The 22,722-nt window shown below is 48.1% G+C and overlaps 1 protein-coding gene across 2 annotated transcripts in view; it reads left to right on the top strand.

Annotated features, from left to right (window-relative positions):
• Window positions 1-22,722, top strand: part of GLB1 (galactosidase beta 1) — a 97,992-nt gene that overhangs the window by 42,062 nt on the left and 33,208 nt on the right. For both annotated transcript variants that reach the window (XM_062215795.1, XM_062215787.1), the window contains exons 8-10: window positions 686-807; window positions 887-927; window positions 6,706-6,818. In XM_062215795.1, coding sequence (XP_062071779.1) covers window positions 686-807; window positions 887-927; window positions 6,706-6,818 — 276 coding nt within the window. The remainder of the gene's footprint in view (window positions 1-685; window positions 808-886; window positions 928-6,705; window positions 6,819-22,722) is intronic.

The following is a 22,722-nucleotide window of genomic DNA, read 5'->3' as shown; positions in this document are numbered from 1 at the left end:
TGCGACCTCAAAATCCGTATGCACGCCAGGGGTGAATCGGGAGCTGATTATTTTCTATGAGTATTTTGCTGTTCCATTCCTGATCCATTAAGACTTTCCTACTGTGTTGAAACTTGGGGAAGTATTAACAAAATTGACGTAGGTAAAACGTTTTAGCAAAGTTGCCCCTCAGTGTTCATGGGGGATCGGTTCCAGCAAACCCCCTTTATATGAAAATCTGTGGATGCTCAAGTCCCTTATCGGAAACAATGTGGCATTTGCACATCCTGCTGTGTACTCTAAATCATCTCGGATGCTCACAATACAGTGTAAATGCTATGCAAAGAAGCTATACTGCGTGTTTAAGGAATAGGACGAGAAAAAGGGAGTCTGTGTAGGTTCAGTACAGTACACATGCTTTTTTCTCCCAAAATATTTTCCATTTTCAATCCGTGATTGGTTGAATCCATACAGATAACTGACCATGTTTGTGTTGTGTGCGGTGAGATTTCTGTCTTGGGGCTCATGCCTGAGGACTAAATACAAACAGTGTTGTGATTGACATCCTCGCTGGTCCCTCAGCTCTGGGTTAAGTGTCCATATGAACCCTCTTTCACTTGGTGGAGTAGGTGGGGTGTTGCAGGGATGCCCGAGCAGTTGAAGGGCCTAACTGTATGTTAAATTCCATGTCCTTTTCTTTTGTCAGGTCAATTCTGAATTCTATACTGGCTGGTTAGACCACTGGGGCGAGCAGCACTGGACAGTCCGGAGTGAGGCAGTGGCTTCCGCCCTCTATGACATCCTTGCCCGTGGAGCGAACGTGAACATGTGAGTGCTCATTGTGGGGGGGTGCCCTCCACAGCCGTGGCTCACGATGAAGTATTACGTATATTCTCTTTCTTTGTAGGTACATGTTTATAGGTGGGACCAATTTTGCCTATTGGAATGGTAAGAGCAATTTAATATCTATTTGTGCAAGCAAATGCTATCATGTTTCTGTTGCTTGATTTGGGGAATATACCTAAAGACAATTTCTGTTTTTTATTTTTGTCTTCCCCTCAATTTTCTAATATATAACAGTTAACATGAGATTTATTTATTTGAAAGACAGTTACAGACAGAGTTAGAGACAGAGAGGGGTCTTCTATCCCCTGGTTCACTCCCCAAATGGCCACAATGGCCAGAGCTGAGCTGATCTGAAGCCAGGAGCCAGGAGCTGCTTCCAGATTTCCCACGTGGGTACAGGGGCCCAAGAACTTGGGTCATATTTCACTGCTTTCCCAAGTGCATTAGCAAGGAGCTGGATCAGAAGTGGAGCAGCTGGGTCTTAGCAGCACCCCTATGGAATGCTAGCGCTGCAGGCCAGGACTTTAAGCTGCTGTGCTACAGTGCCAGTCCAACCTATATGATTTTTTTTTTAAAGATTTATTTTACTTACTTGAAAGTAAGTTATGGAGGGAGGGAAGGAGAGAGAGAGATCTTTTTTTGAAAAATTTATCTTATTTATTTGAAAGACAGTTACAGGCTGGCGCAGCGGCTCACTAGGCTAATCCTCCGCCATGTGGCGCCAGCACACCGGGTTCTAGTCCTGGTCGGGGTGCCGGATTCTGTCCCGGTTGCCCCTCTTCCAGGCCAGCTCTCTGCTGTGGCCTGGGAGGGCAGTGGAGGATGGCCCAAGTCCTTGGGCCCTGCACCCGCATGGGAGACCAGGAGAAGCACCTGGCTCCTGGCTTCGGTTCAGCGCAGTGCGCCAGCCACAGCACGCTGGCCGCGGCAGCCATTGGAGGGTGAACCAATGGCAAAGGAAGACCTTTCTGTCTGTCTCTCTCACTGGCCACTCTGCCTGTCAAAAAAAAAAAAAAAAAAGACAGTTACAGAGAAAGATAGTGCCAGAGAGGGAGGGAGGGGGAGAGAGAGAGAGAGAGAGGTGTTCCATCCACTGGTTCACTCCCTAAATGACCACAATGGCCACGGCTGAGCTGATCCGAAGCCAGGAACTTCTTCCGGGTCTCCCATGTGAGTGCAGGGGCCCAAGGACTTGGGCCATCTTCTGCTTTCCCAGGCCATAGCAGAGAACCGAATTAGAAGTAGAGCAGCTGGGACTTGAACCAGTGCTGATATGGGATGCTGGCACTGCAGGTCAGGGCTTTAACCTGCTTTGCCACAGTGCTGGCCCCCAAACCTATATACTTTTTTTTTTCCAAACCTATATACTTTTTAAAATCATTTTTTAAAATTTTTTGAAGAATATAACTTGAGCATTTAGGAGCCTTATTGTTTTCAACCAGGCCAGCTGGGCAGCTTCCAGTAGTGGCCTGTGACTATAGCTTTTTCGCTCACATACTCTGTGGCCTGTCTTGTTTTTCTCTTAACATTTTGTCTTGTAGAGGTATCATTCACATACTGTTAGTGGCAATGTGTGGAACAGGTTCTTGTCTTTGCACAAGAAAGAATTCAGACTTGAGACAGGGGAGTGGGAAGCAAAGTAGCCAGTTTTAATGGGGTAGGACATCTGTCAGAACAGCTGGGCGTCTCTCCAGACAGAATCTGAGTGGCCAGCCATTCAGACTTGGAAAGCAAGGTTACATGATTTGTGGCTCAGGGAAGAGCTGAGAGCTGAGTGTGCAGTTTGAATTCAGACTGGGGCTCATGAGGGAATGGGGTCCAGTTCTCCCCACACTTCTTCTTCCCCTCCTGGACAAAGGTTTTGCTGGCTATGAGACTGGTGAAATTGCTCCCAAGGTTAATGACCTGGCGTTACCAGATGGGCAGCCCCCTTGGCACCACGCAGAGGAGATTTCCCTCAGTGCCTTCCTTGGGGTGAAGGCTGAGACCACCTTAAAGTTATCGGGATATGGGCAGGACTTTGTAAAATCTGGGAGATTTTCCAAGGTGTGCTTCCTAGTGCCTCCAAAGATGCTTGGTTTCTTTTAGGCCCCTCTCATACACACAGGCTCATTTCTAATTTCTACCTAACAATATCATCACATTCATGATTTCAGAGTGTAGGGATCTGTGAGCTTCAGTGTATTCACAAAGTTGTACAGCCATTACCCCCTCCAGCTCCAGGACGTTTTTATCACCCCAGTGGGAAATCTCTTGCCCGCTACCAGTCACGACCTGTTCCCTGCCTCCCAGGCCCTGGAAATCACCAGTGTACTCCCTACCCCCTTGATGAGCCTGTGCTGGACATTCCGTGCCAAGGAAACCACACACTATGGAGTCTTTTGTGTCTGGCTTCTTTCACTTAGCCTAATGTTTCCAAGATTCGTCCATGTTGTAGCAGCTGTTAGTTCTTCATTCCTTGTTAGTGCTGAATAATATTCTGTCGTGTGGATGTGCAGTATTTTGTTTATGGACAGACGTTAGCATTATTTCCATGTTTTGGTTATTATGAAAATGTTAAAATATATGTTATGAAAAGTGAGCTAATGTCTACACTTGTTTGTGTCCTTGCTTCAGTTTGGGAAGCTGTATCCCTAAGAGGATCATTCCTGGGTCACATGGGAGCTGTGTTTCAAGCTTGAGGAGTAGCCATGATGCTTTACGAAGCAACGTCCTGGTGCTGCCTTCCAGTGGAGTTAGGAAAAATCATAACAAGTTTCTCTGCGTTGTCACTGATTTTTGTGAAGACAAATGATGGTCTGGCAGGCTTTCTCCAGGCCTCATTTCCCCTCTGTCGACATCTGTACTCTTCTCTCAGAATCGTGCTTCTCTGAGGATGCCCTCCTGTTGAGTGTTCTAGGGTGTTCGCTTGAACCTAAATGGCTCAGAAGCTGAATTCAAATCCAACAATTCTGAAGGAAGTTTCTCCTTTGAACAGCTTTGTTGTTGTTTGTTTGCAGGGTGGGGTGGGCTAGGAAAGACAGAGTTCAAGAGTATTATCAATTTTGTTATTATCGTAAGAGCCAAGAAATGAAGATAATTGCCAAACTCAGATGTGCCAAAGTTGCCAAAGTTAGTCATTGAAGTTTTCGATCTCCCTGTAGTTGGTCTTCTCATTAGGAACAGTTAAGACTCATGACTTTTTCAGTTGGTGGAGAGGAATCCCTCCTACCTGTCGCTGATGGAATTGAGACCAGTCATCCGGTCCAGGAATAAAGACTGAACATTTATGGAACTTTACAGTTCATGACAGTGTTTAAAAACCTTACCATTTTAGGCCGGCGCCGCGGCTCACTAGGCTAATCCTCCGCCTTGCGGCGCCGGCACACCGGGTTCTAGTCCCGGTTGGGGCACCGATCCTGTCCCGGTTGCCCCTCTTCCAGGCCAGCTCTCTGCTGTGGCCAGGGAGTGCAGTGGAGGATGGCCCAAGTCCTTGGGCCCTGCACCCCATGGGAGACCAGGAGAAGCACCTGGCTCCTGCCATCGGACCGGTGCAGTGCGCCAGCCACAGCGCGCCTACCGCGGTGGCCATTGGAGGGTGAACCAACGGCAAAAGGAAGACCTTTCTCTCTGTCTCTCTCTCACTGTCCACTCTGCCTGTCAAAAAAAAAAAAAAAACCTTACCATTTTACGTGAAACAGTGCATTCTTGGGAGAAAAAACTTGGACGACATTGAGGGTGCTCAGTAGGAAGCAGAGGTTGTCTTTCACTGTCCCCTCACGCCTGCCTCTGTTGCAGTCCGTAGGAGCCTCTTTTCCGCCCCTCTTCCTGCTCTGGGCCTCATAGCCCTCTCACCAAAGCTGGGGATGGCTGCCGCCTCCTTACGAATAAGAATAGGTGGGTCCATGACCAGGTCCACACGTTTCCTGTTCAGCTGCTGAAGGCTGGAGGCCAGCCCCAAGCCCAGGCCTCAAAGAGCTAGAGTCCCTGCTCTTTGGAGAGCGCCTCCCAGCCCTAGGCCAGCCGCAGGTGTGCTTGACCAGGCCTCTCTGAAGTGGCATCTCCCCAGTCTCGGGGGGGGGCTGAGGGAGGGCCATGCGGTCGTTCCTAGCAGCTGGCTCCCCAGGGGAGAGCAGGGAGAAACACCTGTAGGGGTCTCCTTGCCCAGCCTCCCCAGGGGTCCCGAAGCCAGGCCACCCCCAGGGTCCAGGCTGTCCTGTTCTGCTCACACAGCGTACAGAGGTGAGGAGCAAAGGGCAAAGGCTGGCCCTTCCTTGGCCTTCCTACCCCGCACCCTCGCATGGCCAGAGGAGACTTGAGTGTGCCCAGTTTCTCTCTGTTGCTGCCCCGCAGTGGTCTGAAAACACGCAGAGTAAGATTCTGCTGGTAGAACAAAAACATGTGGTCCGTCCTTTCCCTCGCTGGCCAGTTTCCCAGCCCGGGTCCCCTCGGCCTGCAAGTCACACTGTTCGGGTTAACGTGGCGGTCCCTCAGGGAGCTGCTGCTCCATCCCTGGCTCTGGCTGAGGAATCAGTGTGCTCGAGACACAGCCTCTGTCCGAGGTGCACCAGAGCTGTGGAGGGAGGCAGAGAGGTAGGACACACAGCACATGGTCACTGCCCAGCAGAGTTAGAGGTGAGCTCTTTGCAGCCAGGGAGGTAGCTTTGGTTCCTTTAGCATCTCACAAGGAGGGATGTATTTTAACCCATGCACCCCTGAGGTGTAGGCCTGCTGGCAGAGAGCCATCTCCTGTTAGTAAGAAATGACAGGATCAGTTCAGTGGGCTGAGTGGTCCAGGCCTCTCAAAATGTGGATTCTGTGCAGAGAACGAATGAGAAAGCCTTTGAGGGTGCAGCCGATCCACAGCCGGCTCACCTGTGAGATTTACCACCCAAGATCACTCAACATCCACTCAAGGTGGCCAAGGAATTTGTTATAGGCGAGCAGTCATATTTTGTGCCTAATTTACTTACAAATTAGGCTGGACAGAAGATTATTCTCAGAATAACTTGGTTCTCGCACATTGCCTTGCACAACATTCTGAAGTGGCAGAGAAAGCACGAAGCCTGGCTGGTCCACAGGTGGCAGCATCAGCCTCACCTGGGAGCCGTTGGAAATGCCGTCTCGCACTCCACCCAGACCTGCTGAATCAGACTGAATCGGCGCCCAGGAAGCTGGGTGCTAGCAAACTCTGCATGCAACTCTTACACAAAGGATTGCCCAGTTCTGCAGTCCCGTGCCTGTAGGCAATCGGGGGGGGGGGGGAGGGCACAGCTGGGGAGGCTCTGGTCGGGACTGTGCTCCTTGGACCCCAGTTGCAGGGACACTTGCTGTCCTGGTCCTTTCGCACACGTGGTCCTGGCACCAGTCACTGCTCTCTGGGGTGGATCCTGTTTCTGGGGAGACAGACCGCCAGACGACTAGGCAGGCAGCAGAGGGGTGTGACCTCAGGAGCAATGCCTTTCAGAGAGAGTCGGGAGAAGCCGCGCCGCGACACAGTGTGACAAAGGCCCTGGGGGTCTGAGGGGAGCCCTGGAGTTGGGATGGCCCTGGGAGGCCAGGAGACTGGCTTTTCAGATTCCGCGTTGGTCCATGTCAGATGAGGGCTATCCCTGGAGAGTTTAACCTGAGACAGTCCAGCGGCCAGAGAGGAGGGAGCAGCCTTGGGTTCCCAGCTTGTCCAGTGGAGGGGACACCTCAGGGCTCCTGCACAGGGGCTGATCTGAGATCCTCAGCCAGGGCCACGGTAGGAAGTAACTCCTGCCTGTGAAGCGTGCGTTCTGAGGGCCCCTCTGTCTGCCAGTGGGTGGTTTTAAATGTGTTGCTTATTCTTCTCTCCACAGTGCTGAGCCCAGGGCAGAGCTTGTAGGAGTAACTTCTCGGCACATTTTTGTCTTCTAGGGGCCAACACGCCCTACGCACCGCAGCCCACGAGCTACGACTATGACGCCCCCCTGAGTGAGGCAGGGGACCTCACCGAGAAGTATTTTGCTCTGCGGAAGGTTATCGGGAAGGTGGGTGCGGTGGTGGGCTGCTCTCGGTCAGAGGCCGCCTGAACCCTGGTGGCTCTGCAGGCGACGTGGGCCTGGATGGCGAAGGGCATTGCCAGAGCCTTGGCCTCACCTGGTTGAGAGTGAGCTTACGAGGAAGTCACTCTTCCGATCTACTCACTTGTAAGACTGGGATGGCAGCTGCTGGTTGTGTTGTGAGGATTAAAAATCACGTATCTAAGCCATCCAGAACAGTCCCCGGCCCCTATGTGTCTAGGAAGTGGAGCCGTGACTAGTGTTGACCCTAAAAGTAGGAAAACACATGTCTGCTGCAACAGCTGAAGTTTGTAGAAATGTTCCAGGGACACCCTGAAGCTGTGGACCGCGGCAGCTATGCAAAATGCGTGCTGCTTCGTGTTCCTGTTTGGGGAGAGCGATCGCTGCCTCCCCTCGCCTGCACCTGAACTGCTTAGGCCCGCGCTGAAGCACCTAACACGCCCAGGCGGGGTTTCCTGTCTCCGCTGTGGGCTAAAAAGAAACCAAACCACAGTGTTTCTGCCCAGTCACCTGAGTTTTGAAGTTAAAAAACAAAGGTTTTTGGCCTAATAGTATGATTTTTTTTTTTATCTATGATGCAGTCTCAATTTTAAGTGTTAAAATGTATCCTGTGAAATATTTCGAACATAAATATTATCTAGACTTAACCCTTAGATTTGTCTATCACATTTAACTTAGCAGATGTGCTATCAAACTGTTGCTCGTGCTATTCTTTATTGTGAGTTTAATTTCTGCAGAAGGTATAGTAACGTCTCCTCGCCCTCTCGTGTGTGTATGGTTTCAGTGTTCTGTTCCTATCTGTTTATTTCCTTCCTTTATTTGAAGCTTAGCTTTTACATTTTTCTTTTTTTTGAAGATTTATTTTATTTGAGAGGTTGAGAGAGGGCGAGACAGAGAGAAAGTTCTTCTGTCTGCTGGACCACTCCCCAGATGGCCACAATGGCTGGACCTGGGTCAATTCTGTTATTCACGAAGAGATTGTTCTGAAGATTTCTCGTGTGGTTCTGTCAGTGTTCAGGTTCTGTTAATAGGAATGCAAGCTGAGAATCAAGTCCATCGTTGTCGTTCTGCGACCTTCCATCTCTAACAGTGCTTTTCTATATCCCTCTTTAACTCCAGGTGCCTCCCTCTTGCTTCGTGTATAATTACTGTCATATATTTTAGTCCTCTGGATTTCATCTTGCATCTTTGAATTCTCTCTTTAAATGATCCTGTAAGATATTACTTTAAAGGTTTCAGATAGTCTTTAACTGTACCCACACAGTTCATTTCTTCACAAGTGGTTTTAACAAATATTTCCCAAGCACCCCCATTTTGTCAGGTGTACTTTTATTGTTTTTTATTTTTTTTGAAGATTTATTTTATTTATTTGAAAGAGTTACAGAGAGAGGTAGAGACAGAGAGAGAGGTCTTCTATCCGCTTGTTCACTCCCCAGATGGCCGCAATGGCCGGAGCTGCACCGACCCAAAGCCAGGAGCCAGGAGCCTCTTCCGGGTCTCCCATATGGGTGCAGGGGCCCAAGGACTTGGGCCATCTTCCACTGCTTTCCCAGATGCATTAGCAGGGAGCTGGATCGAAAGTGGAGCAGCCAGAACTCAAAACTGGTGTTCATGTGGGATGCTGTGGGATGCAGGCAGAGGCTTTACCTGCTGTGCCATAACGCCATCCCCCGGAAATTAATTTTCAAAGCAGATTTGTTTTCCCTCCCATCTATTGCTTTGTAACAAATTACCCTGAAACTTAGCAGCTCAAAATAAAGCATGCAATGTATTATCTAATGCAGTTTCTGAGGATGAAGAATCTAGGTATGGCTTAACTGCATATTTGTCTACAGTTATTTTTTACAGTTTATGTAGTTTTTTTATCAGCATTTTCAATAAATCTTTCCATGGTTGCATGATTTCCATACTTTCTTTTGAGAAATCCACTGTCATTGTCATTTTTGGCTCTTTGATAATAGTAGGTCTTTTTTTCCCCTAGTTGCTTTTTTTTTTGTAAAGAATTACTTTATTTGAAAGAAGAGTTACAAAGAGAAGTAGAGCCAGAGAGAGAGAGAAAGAGAGAGGTCTTCCATTCCACTGGTTCACTTCCCAAATGACCGCAACAGCCAGAGCTGAGCTGATCTGAAGCCAGGAGCCAGAAGCTTCTTCCAGGTCTCCTGTGCAGGTGCAGGGGCCCAAGGAGTTGGGCCATCTTCTGCTGCTTTCCCAGGCCATAGCAGAGAGCTGAAACAGAAGAGGAGCAGCCAGGACTTGAGCCAGCACCCATATGGGATGTGGCACTGCAGGCTGGACTTTACCCACTATGCCACAGCACCGGCCCCCCTCTCGTTGCTTTTAAGATTTTCTTTTATCTTTGGTTTTCAGAAATTTTACTATAGTGTACATAAGTACCTCTCTTTATATGCCTCTTGTTTGAAGATGTTTTAGTTTGCTAAGTCTATGGCATTATTTCTTTGTAAGTTTTAGAGTATTATTGGCTGTTACTTCATCCAATGTTATGTTGACCCCCAATCCTACCCTGCCTCTTGGGATACCAATTATATTTGTGTTAGACCTCTTTACTGTGTTACATAGATCTCTTAAATTCTTTTCTATTTTTTCCTTTTTTTTTTTTTCACTTTCCCATCCATTAGTCTAGTTTTTTGTTTTTTTCCTGAACTTTCTTCTGATTTACTAATCTTGTTTTCATCTATGTCTGGGTTAATCCCATATATTGAGATTTATCCATTTTTCACTTACAGAACTTCAGGTAGATTTTAAAAATTTTCAGTTCTCTGCTGAAATTTTCTACCTTGTTATATTGTATATGTTTATTACCATTATTTTAAAGCTTTTTCATATTGTCCCCAAATTAGGATGATATCTTGTAAGTCTGTTTCTTTGTTGTTTTCTTTCTTCTTTTTTAAGATTTAGTTATTTATTTGAAAGTCAGAGTTACACAGAGAGAGAAGGAGAGGCAGAGAGAGGGAGAGAGAGGTCTTCCATCTGCTGTTTCACTCCCCAACTGGCTGCAATGGCCAGAGCTGTGCTGATCTGAAGCCAGGAGCCAGGAGCTGCTTACGGGTCTCCCACATGGGTGCAGGGGCCCAAAGGCTTGGGCCATCTTCCACTGCTTTCCCAGGCCACAACAGAGAGCTGGATTGGAAGGGGAGCAGCCAAGGCGCGAACCAGCACCCATATGGGATGCTGGCACTGCAGGCAATGACTTTGCCTACTACACCACAGCGCTGGCCCCCTTTCTCTTCTTTTTTTAATCAGATAATGTTGTCTCCTATATATTAGGTTTTTTTCTTAGCCAGAAGTCATTCAAATTGGAAAAATAATGTAGGCTCCAGAAGCTTTTTCTTCTGACAGAGACTAATTTCTAACTTGTAGCCACTGTTAGGTCGGGACAGGCCTCCCTAATACGACCAAGGATTACGCCCATTGGACACTGAGCTGTGCCTCTGTGAGGGCTTCTGTTGTGGTTCCCAACCGAGGCCTGATGTGTTTACCAGGGGCTTCCTCCCTGATGGCCTCTGAAGTCCAGTTTCTGTCTTCCCAGCCTCATCAGACTCCCAGAAATTGTGTTCAGCCTTAGCCTCTCCACTGGCCTGTGAACGGACAAACACCATGCTGGGGAAACCAGCACCGAATTTCACATTTACTTCATGCTGCGTCCACCCCCCCCCCTTTTTTTTTTTTTTTTTTTTGAATTGTAACCACTTGACTTTTTTCTGTTTTGGTATCTGCCTCTGAACAGATATCTTAAACCATCTGGTCCGATGTTTCCCCAGGGAGATTTGTGAACAGAAAGCTACTTTCAGAGGACCACTTAGCCCCTAAGAGATGTCCCAGGTCTTCCCACAACTTGTTATCCAGAACTGCTCACACCTTCACAGCGTGTGACATGCGTTGCACAAGTAACTTTTCTGAGGCCTGTGGATTTGCTTAGTTATTATACAGACATTCATCTAGCACTTGTCTGACGGGTCCTGTGTTAAACGATGAGTGCACCAAGGGCCTGCGTTGGAGGGGCTCACAGAAGAGATGAACTTACGTTCTTCTTGTTAACATCCCTCCTCCTCCAGAGTTCTCCCAGAGAGAATGAAACTGTTTTCTAGCAAAACTGGCCAACATGCGATTTGGCTCTCCTAACACTGTTAGCCTTCACCTTGGGAAATCACCCAGTGCTACGTGAGGGGTAGTCACAGAGCGGAGAGGCTATGGAGAGGGACGGGACAAGGCGCAGAGCTTGCCCCAGCACCGCCGTGGGCGAGTCCTCCCACCACGTCTGCGCGGAGTGCCCTGCACTTCTCGGGAGACAGTACGCACGCCTATTCACACTGCTGTTAGCCTCCACGTACCTCGTTCTGAATTGTCAAGTCTGAGTTAGAACCTCCTCTGGAAACCTGTGCCGCTCATCCGCGGAGTCTCTGTGAACAGCGAGCCTGAGTAACCTGGCAGTTGCCATTGCTGAGTGGTCTTGTCCTGCTGTCCTGCTGGCCTGTGTCCAGCGTGCAGACCCAGAGGGTGTCTGCTACAGAGACACGTGAATACCAACAGCTTTCCCTAGGCCGGAGTTCACTTTCCATGTTTATTTTTGGTCTCTTTCCTCAAATCAGCTAGAAATGCTGATTTATTTGAGTTGATTTTGGTGCCTATAGACTTCTTTCTTTAAAAAAAAAAAAAAGTTTATGTATTAATTTGAAAAGGAGTATGAGAGAGACACAGAGAGATCCTCCATCCACTGCTTCACTCCCCAGAGGGCTGCAAGAGCCAGAGCCGGGTCAGACTGAAGCCGAGAGACAGGAAGTCTGTCCTGGTCTCCTTGGGTGGCAGGGGCCCAGGTGTTTAAAGTCGTTTATTTTCATTTTATTTGAAAGGCAGGCAGAGTAATGGGTAGAGATCTATCTGTTGGTTCACTCTGCAGAAGCCCACAAACAGCTGGAGCTGGCCAGGCAAAAGGCAGAAGCCAGGAGCTCTGTGAAGGCCTCCCACATAGGTGGCAGGAACTCAAGGACTTGGGCCAGCATCTGGTGCCTCCCAGGCACATTGCAGGAAGCTGGATGGGAAGCAGGGGTGGGGTTTCATCCTAGGCGTTCTCATACGGATGCGGGCATTCCAAGTGGTGGCTTAACCTGCTGTGCCCCACGGACTGACCTCCTTTCACAAGCCAGCTGTGCCAGGCAGAGTGGACAGTGAGAGAGAGAGACAGAGAGAAGTCTTCCTTTGCCGTTGGTTCACCCTCCAATGGCCGCTGTGGCTGGTGTGCTGCAGCCGGCGCACCGCGCTGATCCGAAGGCAGGAGCCAGGTGCTTATCCTGGTCTCCCATGGGGTGCTGGGCCCAAGCACTTGGACCATCCTCCACTGCACTCCCTGGCCACAGCAGAGAGCTGGCCTGGAAGAGGGGCAACCGGGACAGAATCCGGCGCCACGACCGGGACTAGAACCTGGTGTGCCGGCGCCGCAGGCAGAGGATTAGCCTATTGAGCCACTGTGCCAGCCGTATCAGCCCTTTTTAAATACACAGTTCAGTGTCATTATTCTCACAATATTGTGTGACCATTATCACTACTTTTTAAAAGGTTTACATATTTATTTATTTGAAATAGAGAATGAAAGATCTTCTACCTACTGGTTCACTCCCCAAATGGCTGCAATGGCCAGGGCTGGGCCAGGACAAAGCCAAGAGCCTGGAACTCCATCTGACTTTCCCACTTGGGTGGCAGGGACCAAAGTACTTGGGGCATACTCTGCTGCCTGCCCAGGCACATTCGCAGGGAGCTGGATTAGAAGCAGAGCAGCTGGGACTGGAACCAGCACTCCGATGTGGGATGCTGGCATAGCAAGTAGTATGCTGCACCATGTTGCTGGCTCCCACAGAGAGGTTTTGGCCCCATATATCTCAGACCTGTCTCTCTTTCATAACCTACACGCTGCCGGAGCTGGGTACATTAGGGCATCGTTGTTGCGCTATGTGATGCTAAGTGAGTCAACATGATTGGGTGGCAGAAATCATTCATTAGCAAAGCTTTAACTGCCCACAGAAGGGATAGTGAGGTATATCAGTATTTCCTGCAATGCCCAGGTTAAAGAATCCCTATGTCAGCTGCTCTGTAGTTGGGTTCCAAAGATGCCAGTAGCCATTGTAAATCCTTCTGACGTTAGAAGACCCGTGACAGGAACTGGAAAGCAACACGGGTCCTAAAGAAGGCTGCTGTTAACTCATGGCGCCTTTGCCAGTTTTACAGAAGCACGGCCGTGCTGATCACACTGCTCGCACCCCTCCCTTGGAGCATTCTGAATGCAGAAGGCGAGGTAGGCGGCTGGACGGGAGGCGATGGCGGGGCCAGCAGGGAGTGGAGGAGAAGCATAGTTAGGAGGTAAACTTGGTAGGACTTGGTGACTGACTGTGTGAGGACGTAGGAAGATTGGGGAGCTGTTGATCTGTACAGGTTATACCCTTAATTGGATAACCAGATGAGTCCTGAGGTCAGCAACCAAGATGGGGGACTGCAGAGGAGGCACCAACACGGAGAGAGGGAAGCAGTTTCAGTTCTGGGCTGGTGCTGCTCACTGTGCCTCTGTGGACATCCAGGGGGAGGCCTCTGTCCAGGAGCGACCAGCACTTAGGAGAAGCCCCAGGAGAAGGCTGCGGGACAGCACGGATGCCGGCGACGTGAGTAGAGGTAGAGGCCCGAGTCCAAGGAAAGCCTGAGAATGCATGAGGTGAGCTAGGGGATGGTCAGTGGACTCAGCAAAAGACAAACCAGGAAACCAGGGATCAGAGTGAGCGGAACTTAGAAAGGAGACTACCAGCTCTCTGCTGTGGCCCGGGAGTGCAGTGGAGGATGGCCCAAGTGCTTGGGCCCTGCACCCCATGGGAGACCAGGAGAGGCACCTGGCTCCTGGCTTTGGATTGGCATGATGTGCCGGCCACAGCGCGCCGGCCATGGCGGCCATTGGGGGGTGAACCAAGGGAAAAGGAAGACCTTTCTGTCTTTCTTTCTCACTGTCCACTCTGCCTGTCAAAAAAAAATTTATAAAAAAAAAAGAAAAAAGAAAGGAGACTTTAGAAATGATGCTCTCTACTTAGGTCCTGATAAACCCACCATAAAGTTAAGTTGAGAAATTCTAAGTCAGACGGTTTGTGATTCAGTAGCTTGTAAGTTTTTTTTTTGTTTTTTTTTTTTTTTAATTTATTTGACAGGTAGAGATATAGATAGAGAGGCAGAGAGAAAGGTCTTCCTTCCGTTGGTTCACCCCCAAAAAAGGCTGCCATGGCTGGTGCTGAGCTGATCCAAAGCCAGGAGCCAGGTGCTTCCTCCTGGTCTCCCACGTGGGTGCAGGGGTCCAAGCACCTGGGCCATCCTCCACTGCACTCCCAGGCTATAGCAGAGAGCTGGACTGGAAGAGAAACAACCGGGACTAGAACCTGACACCCATATGGGATGCTGGCACCGCAGGTGGAGGATTAACCAAGTGAGCCATGGTGCCAGCCGCAAAGTTACTGCATCTTAATGAGTGGCTATATCCCTACCTCCATCCCCTGCTTTTTTTTTCTTTGATACTTCAAGTTTGGAAGCGAGAAATGAGCTACTTAAAAAGATTCAATGGGCTCATTCTTTCCTTTTAAAAAAGTACTTATTTATTTAAAGCATCTTTTTTTTTTGACAGGCAGAGTGGACAGTGAGAGAGACAGAGAGAAAGGTCTTCCTTTACCGTTGGTTCACCCTCCAATGGCCACCTCGGCCGGCGCACTGCGCTGATCCGAAGGCAGGAGCCAGGTGCTTCTCCTGGTCTCCCATGCGGGTGCAGGGCCCAAGCACTTGGGCCATCCTCCACTACACTCCCGGGCCACAGCAGAGAGCTAGACTGGAAAAGGGGCAACCGGGACAGAATCCGGCGCCCCGACTGGGACTAGAATCTGGTGTGCCGGTGCCGCAAGGCGGAGGATTAGCCTATTGAGCCGTGGTGCCAGCCCTATTTAAAACATCTCTTAAACAGACACGTAAAAATAGGACTGACTTAAGGGTACCATGTGGTATTTTGATCCATGTATTATATTTGTAACGTTCAGTCAGGGTAAATATATCCATTTACACAAGCATTTAGCATTTTCTATGGTGAAAAAATTCAAAATCCCATCTTCTGTGTTTTATTTTCTTGTTAAGAAATATGTAGTACTTTAACATGTTACAGCCACTGCACTGTGCAGTAGAAGCCCAGAGCTTCCCACTCCCACCTGGCTGCTACTTGGTTTCTGTAGTAGCCTTGCACGTCCAGTCACCCCTGCTTTCTGCAGCCTCTGGTAGCCCCCGCTGCACTGTTAAGGTCTGTGCGGTCACCTGTGTTTTGGACTCCACGTGAGTGAGATCACGTGGGCCTTGTCTTTCTGTGCTTGGCCCGTTTCACTTAACAGAATGGCCTCCATTTCCATCCATGCTGTTCAGATGGCAAGAGTTTGTCCTTTTATGGCTGGGTGGTATTCCATTGTGTATGTGTACAGTGTTTGCTTTTTCCAAGCCAAACTGTATTCAGCTTTATTTTTTTGTTTGTTTTTTTTTTTTTTTTTTTTTTTTTTTTGACAGGCAGAGTGGACAGTGAGAGAGAGACAGAGAGAAAGGTCTTCCTTTTGCCGTTGGTTCACCCTCCAATGGCCGCCGCGGTAGCGCGCTGCGGCCGGCGCACTGCGCTGTTCCGATGGCAGGAGCCAGGTGCTTATCCTGGTCTCCCCTGGGGTGCAGAGCCCAAACACTTGGGCCATCCTCCACTGCACTCCCTGGCCACAGCAGAGAGCTGGCCTGGAAGAGGGGCAACCGGGACAGGATCGGTGCCCCGACCGGGACTAGAACCCGGTGTGCCGGCGCCGCAAGGCGGAGGATTAGCCTGTTGAGCCACGACGCCGGCCTGTATTCAGCTTTATTAAAGATTCTCTTTTTTAAAAAAGATTTATTGATTTGATTTGAAAGGGAGAATTACAAAGAGGCAGAGGCACAGAGAGAGAGAGAGAGAAGTCTTCCATCTACTAGTTCACTCCCCAGATGGCCACAACAGCTGGAGCTGCGCCTATCCAAAGCCAGGAGCCAGGAGCATCTTCCAGGTCTCCCACGCGGGTGCAGGGGACCAAGCACTTGGGCCACCCTCCACTGCTTTCCTAGACCATAGCAGAGAGCTAGATTGGAAGAGGAGCAGCCAGGACTCAACCCAGTGCCCATATGGGATGCCGGCACTGCAGGCGGCGGCATTACCCACTACGCCACAGCATTGGCCCCTAAAGATTCTTTAAAATATATATATATATTTACTTATTTTATTTGAAAGGTAGCGTTACAGAGAGAGAGAGAGGAAGAGACAAAGATTCTTTTCATAAGCAATGACATTTCAGGCAGGACATGGGCAGACAGTCGTCAACAGTATGCAGCAGCATTCGGCTCCCTTCTTCAATGGACTACCAAAATCAGAAAGCCGCTGTAGGGCCCAGGAAGCCTTTGTCAGATGCTCCGAACAGGGGGAGTTTGGGGTGAGGTTGACATTCGCGATTAGCGTGTCGTTTAACAGCTTTTCAGAAGCTGCCCCTGATTTTCAGGAAATGCAGTGAAAATGGCAGAATTCTCAACTGCAGATCCACCACCTGCAAACGGAACACTTGCTTTTTGAGGGGCCCCTGGCAATGGGGTCTCTGCGAAGTCCAGATTGCTTGTCATGCTGGTAACAAGTGTTGGGAGGTCAGGTCCCAGCAGGTGTCTGGGTGTAAGGGAGTTAAGTCTGTGCTGATGAAAGCGGACAAGGAGGGGGAAAACTTCCTGCTAATACACCTGGGAGGGCAGCTGGGGGGGTGGACCCCAAGTGCTTGGGCCCCTGCACCCACGTGGGGGACCCGAAAGAAGCTCCTTGGCTCCTGGCTTTAGCCTGGCCCAAAGCCGCCATTGTGACCATCTGGGGAATGAATCAAGGATGGAAGATAGATTCATTCATATTCATTCATTCATTCATTCATTCATTCTCTCTCTCTCTCTCTCTCTCTCTCTCTGCCTCTGGCTCTCTTTCTTTGGAACTCTGACTTTCAAATAAATAAATAAACCTTAAAAAAAAAAAAAGAAAGAAAGGGTAAATGCCCCCATATGTAGCTCTACTGGCTCCTTCCTTCACCAAAGTCTTAAAGTGAGATGTGTCTCCTCTTCAGTCCATTTTGAGAATCCTGTAGGTGGTGATGGTCAGTATCATTCAGGGAGGTGGACTCTCGGGAATGCTAAGCTCCCAACAGGCCGTACAAGCTGTGCTGAGTGGTGAAGGCCTCTGGATCCCCTCACGTATGAAGCTTCAAGCAGGCAGAGCTCCTAACATTTGCATTTCTAAGGTAGCCTCTTTGGTGTGGGTAAAACTGAACCAGACCTGGTTAACACTTTAACCTCGAGAATGAGCCACCAAGCTGTAGGCCAGTGCCCTCCTCCTTTCCAATTCTTTCTCTACAGGGGCGGTGATGAACTTATTTTTAGATGCCTTTGAATGACTTCAGACCCTTTTTGAGGGTTTTGTTTGTTTATCGTAGGGATTCCAGCAGAGCTGAAAGTGCAGGTGGCCTCTGGGAGATGGTCGGTGTAGAGGCTGAGCGGTGGCCCAGGCCCTGGGCTAAGCCTGGGTGGGACAGCAGAGATGGGAGAACAGCCAGAGTGATTTTCAGCGCTTATGGAGTTTGGGACTTGGTCTAGGATTAGTCCTCACTCTGGTTGTCCTTTTTGGCTGGAATGGCGTTGGCTCAGAGGAGAGACACGAACTCCCTGCTGTCTCTTGCTGACCCATGGTAATGGTTGAAACATGGGGTGCTATGTCTGCTAATGACAGAGGAAGAAATGAGTATTAATTAACAAATGTTAGGTAGTGTTTTTGTTTATTTGAAAGGCAGAGTGATAAGACAAGACAGAGAGAGATCTTCTATCTTCTCTTTTACTCTTCAAATGGCCATAACAGCCAGGGCTGGGCCAGACCAAGCCAGGAGCCTGGAACTCCATCCAGGTCTCCCACATAGGTCCCATATAACAGGGGACCAGAGGCCTGGGCCGACATCACTGCTTTCCCAAGCACATTATCAGGGAGCCAGATTGGAAGTGAAGCAGCCAGGGCTCAAACTGTCAGTCCAGTATGGGGTGCTGGAGTTGCAAGTGGTGGCTTCACCTGCTGCACACGGCAGTGGCCCCTAGCCAGTCTTTGAAGGTGCAGCCTGTGCTCTGGCCTGGGACCCCCGTCACCTCCACACTTGGCTTGTGCAGGCCACCTCCCGGAGCTGTTGCTCTAAAACAGCCGTCTGAGATGCCCGCCATGACTTGGTTCGCTGTCTTCTTCCAGTTCCATCTTTCAGTTCTCTGCTTCTTCTTTTAGCTTTTTTCTTTTAAAACTGTTTCAAATAATACAGAAAGATAAAAAGAAAAGTTCAATATGCAGACACAGATTCAATAATTTTTAACATTTTACCATGTGTAATTCATATACTTACACATTATTTTTCTTGAAAGGGTTATTAATATCACATAGTATAGGATTCATGATAAAGATCACATAGTGAAAAAATAAGGATATATTATTATGCAAGGGATGTAATTCAGTGAAGACAACATTTATAAGCATCTGTATACCAAACTGATGTCCATGCATTTTTATAACAGACACACACACACACGATTCCACATGAGAGGCAGTGTATGAAGTTCATCTTTCTCTGTCTGACTTGCTCCACACAGCATCATGATCTCCAGTCCTACCCATTTTGTTGCGAATGTCAGTATTTGATTTTTTATGGCCGAGTAATATTCTGCCATGTATCTCTGCCGCGTTCTTTGTTCAGTCGCCCGTTGGTGGACAGTTAGACCGATTCCGGGTCCTTGCCGCTGGGAACTGGCCTGCAGTGAGCAGGAGAGTGTAGGTGTCTCGTTCACAGGCCGACTTCACGTTCTCTGGATGTGTTCCCAGGACTGGGTGGCTGGGTCATATGCTAGACTGACTTTTAATTTTTTGATGAAACTTCCTACTGTTTTCCATGATGGGTGGATTAATTTGCATTCCCACCAATACTGTATTAGGGTACCCGTTTCTCCACATCCTTGACAGCATTTGTTATTTTGACTTTTGGATAATAGCCATTCTTACCGGAGTGAGATGACACCCCATTGTGGGTTTGATTGCATTTCCCTGATGGCTAGTGAACTTTTTTTTATGTGTTTGTTGGCCATTTATATTTCTGTTCAGATCCTTTGCCCAGTTCTTTACTGGATTCTTTGTTTTGTTGAATTTCTTGAGCTCCTTATATATCCTGGATATTAATCCTTTATTAGATGCATAATTTGCAAATATTTTCTCCCATTCTGTATATTGTCTCTTCATCTGTTGACTGTTGATTGTTTCCTTTGCTGCTCAGAAACTTCTTGGTTTGATGTAATCCCATTTGTCTCTTTTTGCTTTTATGCCTGTGCTTCTGGGGTTTTATCCAGATTCATTGTCTATGCCAGAGTCTTGGAGTGTTCCCCCATGTTTTCCTCTCGTGGTTTCATAGTTTCAGGTCTTACATTTAGCTCCTTGACCCCTTGTAAGGTAGAGGTTTTATTTCTAACTTCCGCACATAGAAATCCAGTTTTCTCATCACCATCTGTTGAAGCGACTGCTCTTTCTCCAGGGAATGTTTTTAGCACATTTGGTTGTAGATGCATGGATTCATTTCTGTGTTTCTATTCTGTTCCATTGGTCTAGATGTCTATTTTTATGCCGGTACTATGCTGTTTGGGTCATAATAGCCCTGTAATTCTCCCCTTCTTATACTTGACTCTGTGGCTTCACAATGGATCCGAATAAAATTCCATGAATGGGACAGCACTGGGACAGTACATCCTGTTCCCTCTTTATCCACCTGGAAAATGCAGACACACCTTCTGGGAGGTTTTTTTTGACCCATTTCTCAGCAGAGTTAGCAACACAGGTCAGTTGTTAATACACTATTTTTTTTAAATAGTTATAGAGATCTTCCATCTGCTGCTTCACTTCCCAAATAGCCCCAACAGCCAGGGCTGGGCCACGCCGAAGCCTGGAGCTTCATCTGAGTCTCCACATGAGTGGCAGGGACACAAAGACTTGGGCAGTTTTTCTGCTGCTTTCCCAGCTGCATTAGCAGGGAGGAGCTGGATCAGAAGTGGAGCAGCTGGCGGCTTAGCCCATTATGCCACAGCGCCAGCCCCTAGTACACATTTCTCACTCTCCAGACAAGAAACTGTGTATATCTCTAGTACCAAGCATAAAGTCTAACAAAAGTACCTTCTTTTTCTTTTTAATTTTATTTATTTGAGAGGCAGAATGAGAGACAGAGACAGAGAGCTCCCATCTGCCTGTTGAGTCCCCAAATGCTCTCAACCTTTGAAGCTAGGACAGGCAGCACAAAACCAGAAGTCAGGAACTCAATCCAAGTCTCCTGGGAGTATGACAAGATCCTAGTTATCTGGCCAACACCACTGCCTCCAGGTAGGCATTAAGAGGAAGCTGGGCTCAGAAGCCAGGACCAGCAATGGAACCCAGGCACTCTGATGTGGGATATGGGCATCTTAAACACTAGGTCAAATGCCTAGTCCACAAAATATTTTCTTAAAAAAATTTCTTAGATGAATGAATGAAAAAGATTCAAATCTTGGTGAAAGGAAACTGATTGCCGTTGAAATCTACTGGATTCCATGGGAAGAAGGCAACTTGCCATGTTAAATTTGCCCAGCTAAGTAAGTATGATGAGAATCAATATTTATGATTGTCCTAAAAACATCAGTAAAGGAGAAAAAAATGTTGATTTGTTTGAAATATTGACAGAGAGGGAGTGACAGAGAGAGAGAAAAATCTTCCATCTTCTGGTTCACTCCCCAAAAGGCTGTGACAGACAGCTTTGGACCAGGCCAAAGCCAGGAGCCTGGAACTCCATCTGGGTCTCCCACAGGGTGGCAGGGACCCCAGGTACTTGGACCATTTTCCATTGCCTCCCCAGGCACACTAGCAGGGAACTGGATTGGAAGGGAGCAGCCAGGACTTGAACTGGTGCTCTGATAAGGGGGTGTGGTGTCACACGTGGCAGTTTAACCTGCTGTGCCACAATGGTGGCCCTTAAAGCACAAATTATTCTGGAGAAACAAAGGTTTAGAATATTTATTTCTCTTCTGAATCATTAATTACCTGGCTAGAAGAATTGGATTCTGCTGTATGCTCAAACTAGTATCAGTGGAGAACAAAAAATCTCGAAAATGAAAACGTAGAAAATTGCAGTAAATGGAATAGAAAGCTGGAGGCTTAATAGTCATATTGTAATGAGTTAAAAACATGGATTGGGGGGCTGGCACTGTGGCATAATACGCTAAGACTTGCAGCGTCAGCATCTGATATGGGCACCAGTTCATGTCCCAGATGCTCCTCCTCTTCTTCTTCTTTTTTATTTGAAAGGTAGAGATATAGACAGTGAGAGAGACAGAGAGAAAGGTCTTCCTTCTGCTGGTTCACTCCCCAAATGGCTGCTACAGCCGGCGCTGAGCCGATCCAAAGCCAGGAGCCAGGTGCTTCTTCCTGGTCTCCCATGCGGGTGCAGGAGCCCAAGCACTTGGGCCATCCTCCACTGCCCTCCCAGGCCACAGCAAAGAGCTGGACTGGAAGAAGAGCAACCAGGACTAGAACCCAGTGCCCATATGGGATACTGGCACTGCAGGTGGAGGATTAGCCAAGTGAGCCACTGCGCTGGCCCTTGCTCCTCTTCTAATCCAGCTCTCTGCTTGTGGCTTGGGAAAGCAGTGGAAGATGGCCCAAGCGTTCGGGCCCCTGCACTCTTGTAGGAGACCCAGAAGAAGCTCCTGACTCCTGGCTTCAGATGGGCCCAGCTCCTGCCATTACAGCCATCTAGGGAGTGAACCAGCAGATGAAAGACTTTTCTCTCTCTCCCTTCCTCTCTCTGTCTGTAACTCTACCTCTTAAGTAAATAAAAAATCTTTTTAAAAAATTAAAATAAAAAACCCATGGATTAAAATGTCAAATCCAAATAGTTAATAAAGGACATAAGTAAGTATGGATATTTGATGAAAAATTGTGTTACGCTATTTTGGGAGTCATACACAATTTTCATATCCTTAAACATAGTCATTCCTCACTTGGGGAAAAATAAAACAATTTTTAAAAGGATAATGCCACAGGCATGAGTATTTTCATTGCAACATTTTTTATAGCAAAACTGGAAATAATCTGATGCTTAACACAGAAAGGATGGTTATATAAATTGTCATAGCCATTTTTTTCTTTTTTTCTTATTTTTATGAGGAGCAGCTGGGAGTCGAACCGGTGCCCATTTGGGATGCCGGCACTGCACGCAGCAACTTTACCCACTCCACCACAGTGCTAGCCCCTATTATTACTTTAAAAAAGGAAAAACCAAATGGAAGTGAACAGGGTGAGGACTTGGAGCCATTGTTAACACTGCTGGGAATACCTGCGTCCCCACTGGAATGCCCTGGCGCACTGCAGATCCCAGCTTCCTGTGACGTGCACCTAAGACTCAGTAGGCAGTGGCTCAAACGCTTGAGTCCCTGCCACGCCTGGGGATGTCTCCAGCTCCTGAAGTCACAGGCGTTTGGGGAAGGAACCAGTGGATGGGAGATTTCCATCTCTCCGGCTTTCAAATAAAAATAAATAAATAAATTACAAAAAAAAAAAAAATCCTAAAAAAGAAACAAGGATCGTGAGAGATCACAGTAGAACCTACCTGCAGATGCCAGATGGCCACAGGCTTTTCCAAGTCCTGCGACTAACACACACAGACCTGCTGAGTCCATAAATTGTGTGTGTGTGCGTGTGGATGTGTGAGATTGAATTTAGTATTAATAA

The sequence above is a fragment of the Lepus europaeus genome, chromosome 2 (assembly GCF_033115175.1).
Source record: "Lepus europaeus isolate LE1 chromosome 2, mLepTim1.pri, whole genome shotgun sequence".
NCBI classification, from domain to species: Eukaryota; Metazoa; Chordata; class Mammalia; order Lagomorpha; family Leporidae; genus Lepus; species Lepus europaeus.
The sequence above is the reverse complement of the archived record's forward strand: the minus strand, read 5'-3'. Positions and strand labels throughout refer to the sequence as shown.